We start from the raw sequence: 17,616 nt of genomic DNA on the forward strand, positions 1-17,616 counted from the left end.
ACAGTTCAGCTCAATTAAAGCTGAAAGATCACTTGAGATTTTGATAAATGAAATTCTAATGTTCAGACTGTTTTCAGAGCAGTGACACTGGAACAACAGTTTTATTCACTTCTTGTTCATGTATAAGTCTCTGGAGGCTGCAGTAGGCATTTTTAGTGCCCTCTGTAACTGATTTGTTCTTATTTCAGATTTGCACCATGTACATCCTCTTCCCAGACCCATATATAAACACACACTGAATCAATGTCATTAAAGGGAATGACCCTGGGGGGTTCACAGCTCTGTGAGCAGTTCCGTAACAACGCCCCTGGTTTCATCCTACATGCCCTTAATGGTTCTTCATCGCCTGTGATTCATGAGCTGTCCACTCGCTGCATATCAGTCGGTCCATCTCCAGCTGAAGGTAAACACGTGCGCCTGGCAGAGTGTGACCCCCGAGGCCACACATCACAGCCGTGGACGCTGGTCAGAGCAGGACCGGGCCTGACTGCGGGAAAGCAGAGGTGACTCCAAAAATAGAGATGGCAGTCATTCTGCTCAAAGGGACATTAAAGAATCTACGACCTTGAGAAACCTCTGTAAAAATCTGACATCCACAGGTCTCTGACACACGTGCTGTGACTGACATGAGGTGTGGTAAGTCAGGAGAGATCCATCAGCAACAGACCTCATATTCACTTGTCACCTATGAGGGCTGTTGGAATATTATTTGTGCTTTGTCATTAGACTGATGATCAAATACTTCTCACTCTTCATGGACATGTGGCCTATGTACGGTGGCCCTGAGAGCTCAAAGCAGTGCAACTCAGAAAACACATGCAAACAGCAAAAACAGAAACAAATTGTGTTTCCAGGGGACACTGAAAAACAATGGAGCTGGCTCGGACACAGTTGTTCATTGATTTGTGATATGAAGTCAAAAGACACATGCACAAATGTACATGTATTATAATATATCCATGCAAGTGCATCCCAATTGTTGTTAAACTGATGATGATGTTTTCTGAATTTGTTTGTGTTTTGTCTGTTTTCTGGTGATTTCTAAATTGCAGTGCGTTGAGCTGTCAGAGCCATCGTATGCACACAAGACTCAACAAGAACAGCACATCCGGGAGGCTCAGATACATTTTTTACTGTCGTGTTACACAGTTCTCCTGGTCCCTGTCATCCACCACAGACCCACTCCCTGACATATAAACACAGTCAGCTGTCAGCGGTGGGGATGTATAGAGCATGAAAGATTTAGAGAGTGCAGCTGAAAGCAGCAGTAGTAGAATACTATTGTAAAAGTAAGAAAAGTTTCTGGTTATGATGAGATACTGAGTAAAGTTTGCACGGCTTTGCTCTGGGTTTCTGTTTGTGTTCATACATGTACGTGAACATGATGCTGAGACACACGTTCAGCAGTTCAGACTTATGCTGCGTCATCGTTTCTTTCTCTCTGACCCAGAGGGTCAAATCCTCGGCTTCCTGTCCAGAGGCTGAGCTCAGATCTCGACGTGGCCTTCATGAAACTTCTGTCTCTCTGAGGAGGATCACACTTGTCTGGCTTAATGCTGACAAACTCCCCTGCAGCTGACTGCCTCCCTGCTTGTTCCTCCTCTAAGTGTGTTTAGGCCACACGCCAGCAGAAAGAAGAAAACCATCTGTTATCTGCTGAGATGTTGTTAGTGAGGACGCTGGCAGTGATGAAACTTAACAAGCTGCTCATTCAGAAAATGCAGGATTTCCTCCTGTAGCGCCACCTGAGGTCCATGACATGTGGCAGAGAAATGTCTTAGTAGGGATTTGTCCAAGATTTTGTAAAAACCTTTGGGAAAATGTTTGTAAGTCTGTTGGAAACAGTGTGATCACTTGTATTGAGTCAGAGATCACTGCTTACGATGCTGAATATTTGCCAAAAGGCTTCTGACTAGAAAAATGTTGAAATGTTAAGTCATGACCTGCAGCTCCACAAGGGAACAATCGTCATAAAGGAGGAATTTACCCAATGAATACAGAAATTATACAGATTCTAAGCTCAACTCTATCTTTGTCATTCATAACCTTTAAAACCTCAGTAAAAATCCTTTTTCCCATTTCTTCATCCCTTATTTTCAGTGTCTGTTTCTGTGTGAAGCCTCCTCTGTGGCTGTTTTGTTTTCTACGTGTTGCTGTCTTTAGACACTGTGTCAAAAAATGGAAGGCAGAGGAGATAAAGGCTCGGTTTTACCATATGGTGAGGAGTTCTGTCGTGCCAGCGGTCTCTGTGGGGCCTCAGCCGCGGAGGAGGAGGAAGAGGAGGAGGAGGGACGTCGCCATGTTGTTTCTGGAACGAGAGAAGATAAAGGAAGGATGACAGCTGAAAAAGACAACAATAGTTTTACAGAACATCAACTCCTTCACAGAAAGATCTGCAGTACTGACATTTCTTCATCTCCACTTCTGATAAGGGTGATGTACACACCCAAACTTTTGTATATTTGATTTATTGATGCTTTTCAATCAAAAATGAAAATATTTTGATGGTTTCAGGTTCATAAATGTGAGAATTTGCTTCTTTTCGTGGTTTTACACTGTAGGAAACTGAACACTGAGTGTTGATATATCTACAAAATAACTGACAGATTAATCAATGATGAAAATAAAAGGAGTTAGACTTTGAGATTCAGTAATTGTGTTGCCAGGTACCTTGACATTTAGATGAAGGAGGTGGAGGTGTAAATCTAGCTTGCCAGTGTTAGCCACAGGTGAGCTACATTCAGGAATCACCTGGGATTGTGTAGATTTGAGGGTGTGTGAACTCCACAGCTTCACTGTGAGAACAGTGAAGCTCAGTCCTCCTGTTTGTTCATTCTACTCACAATGCACTGGAAGAAGTGTTTGGATATTTTCTTGCTGATGTTGTGCTGCTGGTAGTGAGGCCTATGGACAGCTGTCTGTAGTTCTGTTTGTCCAGTGAACACAACCCTCAGGAAACAAAGCTCTCAGCAGCAGCAGGACAGAGGAGTTAATGAGAGTCTGCAGCCACAGAAACAACCAACTGAAATGTCTTGTACAGTCACGCTCCTCAGGGGATAAACCCTGTCCCTTTTGGACATTCTTCAGATTTTTCTAGCTCCATTATGTCAAAATCTTACTCGCTGATTATGATGAAATTTTCTGCTCTGTCCATGGGGGATACATTTTTTAACCCCACTTCTGAGAAGGCTTTAAGGTGATAGTTGGGGTTATTTGACGTGGGGTTGTGTGAGGTGCGCTCTCAGTTTAGAGAAGCAGCAGGAGAACTGACAGGAGCTGAGAGATGTGGACATCGGCTAAAATGTGTTTTAGCCACTGTTGAAAATGACCACAAAAAAACTCAAACATCAGTTCAAGTGTACGATTTAGTTTGAATATTTTCTGCACTGTGGGTAGGAATACAATAGTTCAACGGTCGTCAACGGGCTGTTTGACGGCAAAATAAAGCGGTGAAAATATTCTAAACATAGCGTACACTTCTACTGATCTTGGTTGGTATTTTATTAAAGTGACTAAAACATGTTTTTGCAGACATCTCCGTCCACAGCAGCACGTCCCTCAGCTTCTGTGCTGGTGTTCCTGCTGCTTCTCTGAACTGGCAGCACTGATGTGAATCTACTGCAGGTAACACACTGACTATAGATAAGAACCTCACATCAAATAACCCAAACTATCACTTCAGGAATACAAAATTATTTTTTCTTCAACCCAGTGGGTATGATAAACCACAAACTCTCTGGGCTACACGCAGCATGATTTTCCTTGTTCTATTCTTCTTGTTTGTCTCCACAAGAAATCATCACATTTCCCTCAAACGTTTTAAATATTATTCAGGAAAAGTAAAGAACAATTTTGTGACCTTGTTATTGCAACAGACGTAAGAAAAGTGACTTCAGGAAAGAGCAATGCCTGATCTGTAAAGTTTCTTTTCCAAAAAACAAAACACTTAGATTCTTGGTTTTTGGGGGGAAAAGCTCTTGTGGATAATTTCCAACTTGCCTCCTGTACTTTAACCGTCCATCACACACAAATAATCACAAATCATTCCACTCTGTGGAGCAGGAAGTCCTCTACGCTGTAATAGCTGTGGGTGAATCAGTGTTACTCTGTGACACTGTGAGTCCTTAAGTGCAATCAAGCTGCTTCTTCTAACAGAAATATTGGAGCGCGTGTCAGCAGAAATGTTTTGGCAGCGCTGTCACTGTCGTGGCAAGAATTCAAACCCAAATATGTGTGGACAGAAAGAAGAAATCAAAGAATCCTGATATTCTGTTAATGTGCAGATTTTAACAGTAAGTACATGTACAGTAGAGCCTGTGTGATGTGTATTACTGTAAATCTGTGTGTGACAAATACACATCAACTCTTTTTTTGACTGGATCTACATGAGCTGTATAATAAACATGTATCTCTATGTTTTCTGTCCAAAGGAATATCTACAGTCTTATCCTGTTAACTCTTGCGTCACAGCTGCCAGAGTCCTACAGGATCCTGATACAAACAACACTGAACAAATTCAGGAAGAACTAGAAATACAGCCTCCCTGTTTATCCAGAGTCATATCAAATTTGAACCGTTTCTGTGAAATTTTGTCATGATTGCTGAGTGAAGTCTTGAGTAATGGCTAAAATGCATTTTGTGAGGTCACACTGACCTTGACCTTTGACCACCAAAATCTTATCAGTTCATCCTTGAATCCAAATGAATGTTTCTACTAAATTTGAAAAAACTCCCTCAATGTGTTTCTGAGCTGTCAATGTCGCTGACGCAATTTGTATAAAAAGCTCCTGTACAGTAGCCAGGTATGTTTGTATGTTTGTCACCTTTCTTCAACCTGACTGTAAACTATCATTCATATCAGTTTCTATTTATTGCTGTCATGTTATAACTATGTCATCATACCCAGTCACGCCTCAGTGATTCCTCCTCTTCATTCCTAATCCCACTGTGGGAACTCTAACTCCAAAGGGATTAATTGAAAAGATTTTAACTGATCCTCATTTGTGCACCTCCTCCATTAAATGACACAGACTGTGCAGTAATACACTCTGGTATCTCTATGACAAACACACACACAGACGCGCACAGACGCGCGCGCGCGCACACACACACACACACACACACACACACACACACACACACACACACACACACACACACAGTTTCAATAACAGCTTTTTGAAGCTCTGCACTCAGACATGAAACAACAACAAACTGTAACAGAATAAAAAGTGACTGCTGCAGCATATGGCTTCTGAATGTAAAAAGAGCTTCTGGGTGGTTTTTTTCTGCCCACTGTGTGTGTGTGTGTGTGTGTGTGTGTATGTATGTGTGTGTGCATGAATGCTGTAAGCCAAAGTGCAATCACTGCCAGGGTTGTTTTGTTGATGTAGCCTTGGTCTGTCCCATGGGAGCCTGTCCTATCCCTCTGGATTCCTTCCCAAATGAGGTGTAAAACACACACGCACAAACACACACACACTAAACCAGATGTTTGCGAAAGGTCGCCTGTGCGTATTCCTCTGTATTAATATGACTCGTCAGCCTCTTGTTACGCAGCAGCGAATCAGAGCAGGAGACCAACAGCAGAAACATCCACAGATCTCACAGCTGAGAATCTGGCCGTGCTGCTCGGCCTCGAGTGCCACACGTTTAAGATAATCACATTAAAGTGGATCGAATCTGCAGGCCTGTCTCCACATGAATGGACTGCTGAGACACGATGTTGGGGAGGAATGATAATGAGTCCTCGTATTTCGCGGTGTTAAGGTGCTGAGCGCTGAATGTCATCATGTGCACGAGGAGGTGATTCTCAGTACAAACAGTAACATCTGCAGACTGGAGGTTGAGTTTAATACAAAACTAGAGCAGAAAAAATTATGTGATTGGTTGATTCTCAGGATCCACCTTCATCTGTAATCTCTAACATTAGTACATTGTTATGTAACATGATTGGCTGTGTGCAGGAAACTGAGCTGCTCTCTGAACTGGGGCTGTCTCTCTTTGATGTGTTTCAGTGTTGACTGAGAACAACTGGTTATTGGTTATTGATTATTGATTACCACTCCTGCACAGAACTCCTTTATTATATTTTAGAAAATGCAAAAGGCCAAGAAGTAAAGGCCAGATAATCATCTGATCTTATTTTTAATAAGATTAAATTAAATTAAAGATTATAAATAAAATATGTAGTAATAATTCATATTATATGTATTTAATTGACTAAAATATGTGAGATTATAGAAGGTCATATTATAAAAAAAGCTTACGCAGTGCAAATTCTGGACTCCTCCAAACGAATCTACATCTTTGCCCACATGAACCCAGCTGCTTTAGTGGTGTTGCTCTTTGTTTTCAGGTGTGGCTCTCACCTTTACTGCAGCTGTTGACGTAATACCTCAGTCCCTCAGGTGACATGTAGCTCCTCCATCCTGGGGGAAGAGGCCGACTGTCAGTCTCCTCTCTCATGACCGCTGACTTCTGTCACAGACAAACAATAATTTCACCTCCATGAAAAACAAGAGTTAGAATATTATCATAAAATATTCAAAGTAGGGCTTAAAACCTACAGGGGATGTGCAAAATAACAGCTGACAATACCGCACCATCTAATACAGAGGCTCTGATATTGATGCAATATCAATTAACAGTTTGTATCATAATTTTCTATCAAGTGCTTGTAGACTACAGGAAAGTGTGCAGTATGAGAGCAAGCTCTTCCAATCAGTAAAAACTTCATTTCGTCGATTAATCCAGGACATATGCAGCTGCGTCCATAAATGAAGAAGAAGTGACTTCTGGATTTTAATGTTCACATCATAATGTGGCCATTAACTATCGAGGATCCTGTGGGCTGTGAAAATGGATAGTTTAATTTAGCCTGAGCAAGAGAACATTGAGTAAAAAAAAGTCTATAATGTGAAGCTGCTGCTGCTTCAATAAAGTTTATGTAGAACTACATCATCACTACAGAAAATGTAAATGCAGGAGTCATGGCAGCCTCTGCAATAAGTGGTGTTATTATCATCAGATTCCCATATTGCTTTTCAGCATATTACCGTTATTCATATGGTGAAATATGATCCACTTAATGGATAAATAACAACAAATGCTTGCTCCACCTTATCAGGAGTCTCCAGGAGCCTCCACCACCGAGAAGCCATTGTGTTCAGGCTGCAGTCTGACTACACTGGGGCAGAAATGACTGCAGTCTGCTTAACAAGGGAGAAGTCGTCGTTTAATCTGCAGCGATCGGTGGCTGGCTGTTCATTTTTAGACGCAGCGGTGCATGGCCCGCTCAGATCTGACAGAGGGACTGCTGGACTTCAGGACAGTGCACTCCAATCAGACATCTGACGGGGGGTGGGTGGATGCAATCAGACAGAGATATAAATGGGGAGATTATTAGCGGAATGATAAAGGAGTCATATCATGTTCTTCAGCTTGCATGGGCAGCGGGGCAGAGTGGGTGGATGGAGCTGACTGATATTTAACATTAAAGGGATTCATGGATCTTTTCTATCTCTTGCTCCTCATTTTAAGTTTGCTGTGAGAGCTTCAGCTGTGGTTTGTGGCTGTATTTTAGCTGCTGAGTTCACACTGAGGGGACGTTTACGGCACAGAGAAGATAAGTGACCTCCTCTAATTGTGAACGATCTGCTGTGAGGTCGTCCTGTCTTATTTTATGCTCCACATTATAGTGGCAAACAACTGTGCAACCCAGATTATAAAAGGACAGAAGATTCATATTGACAACGGGTCTCATAACTAAATGACAAAATGCCTAATATAACTGTTACAACACAAAACTCACAAGAAGATACGTTCACTACATTCACCATCTTAGTTTAGCGTGTTAGCATGTTAGCAGTCCTACTAAACACAGAGTACAGCTGAGGTCATTAGTTTTAAAAGTATTTGATTAAAAAGTCAAGTTTTGAGTTGATGGTGAACCTAGATGAAAAGTCAGGCTCTTGCCAAAGTCAGTAGGATTCATCCTCTGACTTTCAGACACCGCAAATGTCTGAACCAAATTCATAGTAATTCATCCAACGGCTGCTGAGACGTTTCAGCCTGGACTTCAGCGATGAACCAACAACCAACACAGCAGAACATTTTCTGCCATCGCTTAAGTTCTCATTTATAGGTAACTGAGATTCAAAATGTTAGACCCTTTGTACTGCAGCCATTGGTCCCACCCCTTCTGTGGCCTTGCTTACAACAGAGGGCAATCGTTCATACGACCACAGGTTGCTCAGACAAACTTAAAAGAAGGAATTTCAACAAACAGCTGATTCTGTTTCTCTGAGTGAGGACAGCCTCAATGTTGACTGTAGCTACAAAATGCTCACTGGCTGGTTTTTACGGCTTCTCTAATACATGTTTTTATGTCAACAATGGATGAAAGGATTCTGTGAGAGGTAAGATTTCACCCATAGTAACAGTAAAAAATCCACAGAGAAAAACCTCTGCAGTTCCCCTCAGCTTTAAGGTTCCTTTAGAGCATCTGTCAGCTCACTGGAATGATTTCACAACCCATAACTTTACTGTCTTGGTTCACATCTCTCGTCAACAGTATTTCCTGCTGCACCAGGTTGCAGAGAAAAAGCTCTGAAAAGCCACTGTTCACAGACAGACACGGTCACAGAGCAGCTGGTGAACAAAGTGGAGCTAATGAGCCAGATATTTCCCCCAGAGGCTGGTGGAGACCAAAAACAGAGCTAAGAGAGAGGAAATATTGGACTAGCAACCTTAAAAGGTGGTGATAATGTGGTGTTTTCAGCTTCCTCTGCTCCCCCCAAGAGGCCACCAAAAATAAAAACATCTAATCTGCCTGTTGCAACAGAACTGTGGTGGATTTTAGTGCTGAATAAATTAGTTGTTAAATCAATAAGCATAACAATTATCAACAATTGTGAATATTAATTATAGTCATTTAAATGTTTAATCATTAATTCATCAATAAACTGCTTTTATTGGGATTTGATGGTTTTCTACCATTTTAAATTAAATGTCATTGAGTAGTTCACTGTTGGTCAGATGAAACAAACAACTTTCAAAGATTGTTCAGTTAAGGCAACTTAGACAAGGTCAAAGAAAGACGAGGCCATGGTCAGTGCTAACAACTAGTCTGAGACTAGATGCAATCACATCACTTTGTATCACTTGAGTCGGAGCCCTTTCTTACCAAGCTCCCATTGGACATGGTGTGTCAACCTTTTAAGTATTTGAATACAATTTGTAGGAGAAAAGGTTAAAATTTAAATTCACTAAAAAGCATGCAGACAGAACATCTTTTCATGATCATACAGTGAGCAGAACCAAAGAGTCCCTGCATTGTGATCCAAAGGTTTAAAGATAAAACCTTATCATGAGATTTTTATCATCAACCATTCATCTCCTTCTCATAACGATTTCACACGTCCTCTGGCTGGCAAGAAGAAGCACAGCCCAGTGGTATCTGAGCCTTTATATAAACTCTTAAAAAAAAAAAAAACCACACACACAGATCTGTAAGATATCCCTGCCAAATCCCACAATCCTCTGGGGTTCTGCTCTCAATATAACCCTGAAACCAGGATCTCCACTTCATTCGTGTTAGCTCACTTTTCTCTGAATAGGAGGAAACTAACAAGACAGGCTGTGTCAGAATCCTGCAGAAGGGAGGATGCTTCTCGCTGCTTTACTGAGCTTCTGTTGGTTCATGAGGACAGACAGGGGAAGAAAGAAAGCTTTCTTTCTACCTGGAAAACAAGATTAATAAAACTAAACCTTCTTATGGTGGTAAGGTAGAGGAGCTGATGTTTACATAACTGTGCTTTTGTCCACCATTTTTTGCAGTTTATTCACGGATCTATATCATTTCTAACACCTCACACAAGCCCATTTTTTACCTGAAAAAGAAAGAAAGACATGATGCAGGCAGCAGTAGATACCGTGGTGGAACTCCAGCCAGACAATAATGGGAAATATTGGACAAAACTAGGGTGTCACAAAAAAAGTTTTTAGTTTTTCATTATCATAAATCTTTTTCAGATGTGCTAATCTGAATGCACTGCATAAGAAAACTCAAATTACCAAAAGGAAAAAGCTTCTGTGTGTAATTTTAGATGGCTCCGACAAAAGCACGGAGGCCCTGAGGCAGCTGCTGAGTTTCAAACAATTATAAAAAAACAAGAGGAAGCCTTAGAGAGGAATGTACAGTCACTCCACACAGGATGCTAAAAAAAAAAAAGAAGAAGAAAAAGAAGAAGAAGAAGAAGAAGAAGCAGAGGGCATGGAAAAAGCAATGAGCCCTTTATTCTCTCAGAGGCTAAATGAGCATATAGCAACACATTAGTCAGCCTGCTGGCAGGTTGGGTTTTGTTCCTGCAAGGGAGGCAGAGCTTTGGTCCTGATGCAAATGAGAAGAGATTTCATTAAGCCTGAGTTTGTCAGCAGAGAAATATTTGGCATTTTAAAACTAAGTGTTTCTAACTGGACATGGATTAGGACAAAGAGACTGAATTTGTTTTTTTATTTTTACTTTTTAGTTATTCTTTATTTGTGCACAGGATTTTATTTTGATTGGTTTGTGATGTGATGTGATGTGATGTGATGTGATGTGATGTGATGTGATGTGTGTGGTAGCGAAGATGTGGATCAGTAGGATCTATCTTCTAGGGTTCATGAATGTCTGAACAGAATTTCATGACAATCAATGTGACGGTTGTCTGGACCAGTGTGTTGACTGACAGACTGACATTGCTATCTGAACAGCCATGATGCTGAAAGATGTTAAAAAGATGAAGAAGTAAAACATTTATTACCCCACATGTTAAAACATTCTTCCACATGGTGCTGCTCGTCACAAATCACAGTTTTAGAGGTTAATATCTCACTAGATCTCTAAAGTTTATTATTTATTTCTGCCTCAGATTTGAGAGTTTTTTGTGAGCAGACAGACATATTTCACACTCAGTGTTTTCATGTTCACTCATCGCAAAGTTTAATGATGAATGAACCTGAGGACGCGGGAAACAAAATGAGTTGTTTGGCAGTAACTGCTGGAGGTGATGTGAGGTCAGATTTGAAGTTCTCTACTATAAATAAGTTACAACATCAAGCAGAAATTTGTTTTCTGAAACATTGTTTGATAGCTCTGCAAACTAAATTCAAAGTCTCACAATATTCACAGTATCTGCTCCTCTTTTTGTCTTTCTGCTATAATTACTCTATTTGATATACGTAGTAGTTCACGTCTTTAAATAACAAATAAGGCAATTAAAATGAAAGTTCTTACCATGCTGCTACGCTGTTGTGCTGAGGAACAGTGTCAGTCAACCAGCCACTGGAAACATGAATGAGGAGACAGAGGGGATTACTGGATCTCATTAGTGTCCAAAATGATCCAAAGCCTGCAGGGTCACAGCTACCAGCACAGAGGGAATGGAAAGACACTGAATTTCTTTCAAGCTAAGTCCCTTTTTTTCCCTCTTGTACCAAATAAAGGGCCTGGCAGAGAGACATGCTTTGGTTTTGATCAGTGAAAGACATTTTCTATGAGTCTTTGTTGAGAGGAAACATCCAGTGGTTGTGACTCTCTGACTGGAAACACAAAAGAGCACACTGTGAGACAGAGCTGTGATGGACTGGGACACAACAAGGACGCTCCTGTCTCACCAGCTTGTACACTTCTGTTAAATCAGATCGACTCTGCATATATTGAGTCAGTCTGGTCATACTCAGAGTCTGTCTGTCTCAGGAGAATGAAGACGCTTGTGGCCGGTGCAGCACTTTGACAGGCCTGTTCGGACCCTGAGCAAGACTTCAGAGGGTTACAGTTTATTTTTGCAATGTCCAATGAAAGTTATTAAAAGATAAAAAATGGGCTGTTTAAATAGAACAAAAACACTGTCAGTCTAATGAAAGTGCAAAAATAGAGCATGAAAAACAGATTACTGACTGATTTTTTTGTATTGTTTGTAAATCTCAGAGTTTGGTATCATTCTGAACATTTACTTCAGTTAGATATTTTGTTATAGGGTTGACACGAGTCAAATTATGGTAGAGCAACTGAAAATGGATTTCCCCAGTCTGATCTATTGGTCCCTAAGTAAGAATTAGACACACCTCTGAATATGATGCCGTCCAGTGCAACACCATCGATATGACTAAATGCTAAAAGATATTATTTATGCTTCTTCTACATCTATCACCTCCTCCTCATTCTGTCACCACAGTACACAGCAGCTTTATCTCAAATAGAGCCAAAGAGCCAAAAAGGGAAACAAAACAAGGGAAAACCAGGTTATTTTTGTTACATTCTCCATTTTTTTTGCTGATCAAAAGCACTTCGATATGTCTCACTGCAAAGCAAAATCCTAGAAGGGAGTTAATATTAATGGCTTCTTCATCTTCTTGACTGTTTTAAGACAACGATGAGAAAACAACCACATACAAGACTGAGTTGATCTCACTCTGACTGATCTCTCTTTGTTCTTAGATCTAAAAGAAAACTCTGCGGCTGCCAGGATTTGGATGTTTATCTCAAATGTCTCAGTTTTACCTGCTCTACTTTGTGACTGAAGCTAAGAGAAGGTGTCAAAAGAACAGTAATGTATTATAATTAGTAATGTATCAGCCCCAAGCATTTTTTGGCATTTATAGTGATTGATGAGGGTCAAAGGTCATTCCTCTCAAGTTCAGGGTTATAGCCTGGATTTCAGAAATACGGAGCCCATAAGTCCAGATTCCCCCAGCAGAACACCATCCACTCCATTTTTTATCTGGAACCATCAACCAAATTCTGCTTTGAGCTAAATGCTAATGTCAGCATGCTAACATGCTCACAGAACCAGGTATCTCCAAAACTCCAACTTTTCATGAGCTAAGAGAAACAGCCCTGCTTCAGCTTTGTGACTATGTATTTTCAGATAGTACAACGGGTTTTAAATGGTTCACTTATGTTACAGTAGGTCAATTCTGTCAACCTGAAAACTATTAATCATTCGGTTAATCTGAAAATATTATAATCACAAAAACAGTGTTTTCCACTGGAAAATTATGGCACGTAGCTGACAGATAAATGCAGTGCAGAAATAAGTACAATTTCCCCCTGAAGAGATGTATAAAGTAGCATAAAGCCGACATACTCAAGTATAAGTACCTCTTTTACTCAAGAACCTCTTGCTCTTGTTTAATATCGTAGGAGGTTTTCCTCATGATAATCAGAAATGTAGTGCTCTTAATTAATCCACTTTATTCACCACCACAGAAAAGTGTATTACTCATTGACTCAGGACTCAAATATCCTGTAACCTTCAAGCTATCCCTGGATAAAAATCCTCATCCTCACATGATCAGGTTTTTATTTGATGCTGAAGAAACCTGTAATGGTTTAAAAGGTTTGTAACCACCTCAGTGTTATTTGATTTATAAGCACTTTGGAAGGAAAGATGAGGTGAGACAAGTGAGTTCAAAGAGACTCGCTCTGATGGAGGAAAGGTTTGCTGCCCAGCTGATATCAACTGTGCAACCAGAGTGAAACCTAAACCTGTTGGTAAAGCCACGCAGACGCTTTGCTAAAACCCTGTCTCTAACTTCACCTTGCTGTGACATTACAGCTACAAGCCTTGATAACCCCCAACACGCCAGAAACAACTGACAGAGGTGCTCACTCTGTGATTGGTTAACGCTGAAGATCACTGAGCGTCCTTGCACATGAGCAACAATGGACTTCTCACACTGGACGTTTACTTTGGGCCGCTGCCGCTGCCTCATTGTTAAAACAACTGTATCCCACTCAGGCTCTGATGGCCTTTATTTCTGTACCAGCTGTCTGCAATAATCATCCAAAAGGAATAGAATCAATCCTCTTCAAATCCACTTTTAAAGGTTGTCTGCCTGTTTGTGTCTGGACACTAATCACCTCAGTCTGCTTTCTCCACCAAAATAGCAGTTGTAAGACCTTCAAAACATGTTGGCTGACCACAGGGAGTATTCATCTTATTTCTGTATACATGTGGATGAGATCTTAGAGACAGTATTAATAACCAGCAGCATCATGTCAGCTTTGTTAATAGGCAGGTAAATCTTCTTTAATTTGTAAGATTTGGGTGGAAAGAACCATTGAGATTTGTTTTTTAGGTATAATACAAGAAAATATGAATAAAATGCACTTTGCAGAGTTGTAATACACAGAAAAATATGATTAACTCTAAAGAAGATGAAAAATGTGGAAAATATAGAAGGAAATAATATAAATTTTACTGGAAATTTCTGTATTCTACAAATAAATCTTTATCTAATCAAATCAAATGCACTTATAACATTCCTCATATATTAACCAATGGAGGAGATTATTTCACCTGTTTTCAAGACAAATAAGCTTGGCTTAAAAAAGTTTTAAGACTCAAATATCATTGTCTCTGTTTCTGTCTTGTTATATCTTGTTGAAAAACCCTGAACAAAGAAACTTCACTAAGACAAAAGGATTCGCTCAATTATGAGTATAAAATCAGTGCTAGTGCATAGGACGGAGCTCAGTCTCATCTGTTTGATAGCAAGATGGCGTGCTTCGTCAGTGATGAGAAAGAGCTGTATGTCAAGGCTGAGATCCAGGACAGGGTGGACGGCAGAGTGGGCAGACTGGGCAGACTGAAGGGTTCCACTGATTCTGACCTTTTATTGGACACTGAACACAGCATTTGAGTAATTTCTGTTTCTGCTTCCCAGACTTTAACTGTCAGGGAGGACAAAGTGTTTCCCATGAACCCCCTAAAGTTAAGTCCCTTAAAGCTACGCAGCATGGATGATCTATTTAAGTTACACAAGAAATATGATGCCAGTCAGATGGACACAGTTTCAATTTTAACTGGGAGAAATTTTTACTTAAGCTTAACCCACTGAAATGGACAAAAAAAAAAAAAAAAAAAAAAAGCACTGAATTCACAATGAAATGTAATTCATAATTCAGCTCTGACAATTAAATTTGATCTTTTAAAATGTAAATCTTTGAATAACTAAATGTTTCCGAGGGAGATTAAAATAATTGAAATATGCATATTATTTTTAATTGCCCTCTGCTCGGGTGTTGATTTATTGGATTCTAATAATGACCAAACTATTAAAAACTAAATTTTTGACACCTGATCATTTATAAATGTCATGTCAATTAAGTCTTTAGCTTTTGTAAATGCAGTAAAGCGGGTCTGGTCTTTCAGTTTCAGTACTATCTGGAAGTTACGAGTGTCATAACTGCCATTTAAAAATTCCCAGATTGATAATACATCCATAATTCTGGGAAACAGCAACTTCTACAGCCTCTTTAATTCACTGCTGGCCTATAGACAACATTAATAGACTATAGTTGTGTGGTTTAAGTATCTTGCAGCTAGATAGAAGATAGATAGAAGTGTTTTTGGAGCTAAATGTAAGGCCCATTAACAGTGTGTGGCTGTCAAGGTGAATAAGTAAACTGTGACATTTCAAGGGAAGGTTCATATTTGTCCTTAGAAACACTCACCTGATTAAGCTTAACTTCACTACCAAGCATGGGAGCTTTTTCTGAGATTTCAATCACTATCTAAACAAACTCCATTCACTAAGTAAGTGACAGTGACATGAAAAAAGCTTCTGACAGGTAGTATTTTTTGTCAGACTATAACATTGGATTTTGTTGATATTGTCCAAAGTAGGTTTTAAACTAGAGAACAATTACCACAATGGAAAAAAACAATGGTGACTCACTTGGCTTGTAAAAAGACTGATGCCATTAGTGAATCCTCCTTCCATTTTTAGACATCTCAGTCTGCTGAAAGAGGAGCCATGGCAACTCTGCTTCTTCAAGTTATCCTTAACCTACAGCACACCAAAACACAAGATGGATGTTTTATTCAGTTATTGTGTTCATAACAATAAACAGCCATTAATTAGCTGTTGACATAAATAAGAAAATGGACCAGTGAAGAGTTAAAGGCACAAAAAGCAGAACATTTACTGTGCAATTTGTTTTATTCAAGCAATACCAACTTTAACCTTTTTTTTACAGCCTCCAAGAAACAAAGCTGTCATAAGCAATCACATTTTATATCTATTTGAGCTCATCCATAGCTGTGACATAACATTATTACAAAAGTTAAAACCATTAAATTCAGAGAGAAAAGTTGAATTCAAGTATGTTGAATTCAGTAAATCAGTGATTCAATTTAAGTACAGTGGGCCATATTACAATAATGGGCCAAGGTATGGCAGCTGGCAGTAATGCACGGACAGTGGCGCAGGTTCGAACCCTGAAGACGGTCGTGGTTCTAACAACATGGCGCAGCTCCTGCCTCAAGGAGGAAGGACAACAGAAGAAGCCAGTCACAATTAAATCATAAGGACTGCCTGCTAATGTTAACACCCAAAGCCAAGGTCAGAGCTCCATGAAAGAACAGAAAGTTAGTTAACTTTGGTCTTCAGCCCAATTATACCAAGGTTATAAAATGAAACCAATCACGTTTGTTTAAGCTATTAACGGTCAGATCAGCTCCCAGCTTACTGACAAGCTAACAGGTCAGCTATGCTACGCTAAGCTAAGTTAGCTAGCTAAGCTAAGTTAGCGAGGCTAAGTTAGCTAGCTAACGTTATTTATTGGTTACGTTTCAGAACATCATAGTCACGGGCAGTTCCTCTAAGCTAACGTTAACGTTATGTTAAGACGTTTATGTTTGCATACAAAGATTCACCACTCACCAGGTATTAACGATGACGCAGGGGCCAGGTGAGCTGACCGGCATGATGACCGGGCAGAACAGGCCCTCACACTCACAGGTGCACCGTCACCCCGCTCGAAGCTAACGTTTAAGAGTGCATGCTAAAGGTCGCATACGAAAATAAATCATTAGTCCCGGCATTAATGCATGTCATTCATTATTACAGTGCTGTCTGTATCATTAAGTGACTAAAGAAAATTAAATCTCACGAACAATAGCTAGCGATCTGATGAAGCATCGTACCAAGCTAATGCTAAGTTCCTGCGCTAGTCTTTGCTATTCCACCTAACGACTGAAGTAAGTGCAATGAAAATTTCCTGAGCTCTGGTTAAAACAAAATACTACGATGGAGGTTTGTGTTAGTATTTTCTTTTTTTTTGTTGTTGTTGATATTATGGGAATACGAAATACAGGTATTTCTTGGATTTCAGAGATTTCACTGTTTCTTAAAATTACATCTTGAATTTAAGAAAAATGTGACACAATGCTAAATCCTGTCTTTTAAATTTTACCTCTGTGCTCATTTTGCTGCATTATACATAAGAGTTGTTGCTTGTTCCACACAGATTTCCCAGTTACCTAAAATTTTAAAACGTGTGTTTTCTGTGTGTCCCATGCAGACCTACTCTGGACTCTTCTGTGCGACTGTAAATCCTTACAAATGGCTGCCGGTCTAAAACCCAGGGGTGGTCCAGGCCTACAGAGGGAGGAACATCTTCGCCCAACCAGTTCACGCTGACCGGTGCGTTCACAGCCCAAAATCAATACAACAGAATAATTAGGATTTTTTGTCGCCTTGTCATTGTCATCTTTCTTTGACCCCCAGATCGTGAAAATCAGTCTACACTTATCACATAAGTACAGCAGCAGTGTGAATATC

The 17,616-nt window shown here is 40.0% G+C and overlaps 2 protein-coding genes across 28 annotated transcripts in view; one reads left to right on the forward strand and one right to left on the reverse strand.

Moving 5' to 3' along the window:
• LOC139610081 (growth arrest-specific protein 7-like) overlaps window positions 1-17,503 on the reverse strand; it is a 41,613-nt gene extending 24,110 nt beyond the window's left edge. For 4 of the 14 annotated variants that reach the window (XM_071465054.1, XM_071465052.1, XM_071465053.1 and 1 more), the window contains exons 1-6: window positions 17,249-17,390; window positions 16,717-16,837; window positions 16,211-16,313; window positions 15,730-15,840; window positions 6,372-6,480; window positions 2,213-2,308 (exon numbers count right to left, since the gene is read on the reverse strand). In XM_071465054.1, the coding sequence (XP_071321155.1) occupies window positions 2,213-2,308; window positions 6,372-6,480; window positions 15,730-15,840; window positions 16,211-16,313; window positions 16,717-16,760 (463 nt within the window). In that variant the 5' untranslated portion in view covers window positions 16,761-16,837; window positions 17,249-17,390. The other 10 variants (XM_071465061.1, XM_071465058.1, XM_071465051.1 and 7 more) reach the window with 10 other exon arrangements.
• LOC139610290 (myosin-7-like) overlaps window positions 16,256-17,616 on the forward strand; it is a 38,346-nt gene continuing 36,985 nt past the window's right edge. For 8 of the 14 annotated variants that reach the window (XR_011685754.1, XR_011685747.1, XR_011685750.1 and 5 more), the window contains exons 1-2: window positions 16,256-16,395; window positions 17,357-17,478. The gene's annotated coding sequence lies outside the window, so the exon portion shown is untranslated. Of the gene's footprint in view, window positions 16,396-16,897; window positions 17,034-17,353; window positions 17,479-17,616 lie in introns of those variants that run through there. The other 6 variants (XM_071465073.1, XM_071465070.1, XM_071465071.1 and 3 more) reach the window with 2 other exon arrangements.

The sequence above is a fragment of the Trachinotus anak genome, unplaced genomic scaffold (genome assembly GCF_046630095.1).
Source record: "Trachinotus anak isolate AG129_WGS33_773 ecotype Australia unplaced genomic scaffold, CSIRO_AGI_Tana_v1 ptg000003l, whole genome shotgun sequence".
NCBI classification, from domain to species: Eukaryota; Metazoa; Chordata; class Actinopteri; order Carangiformes; family Carangidae; genus Trachinotus; species Trachinotus anak.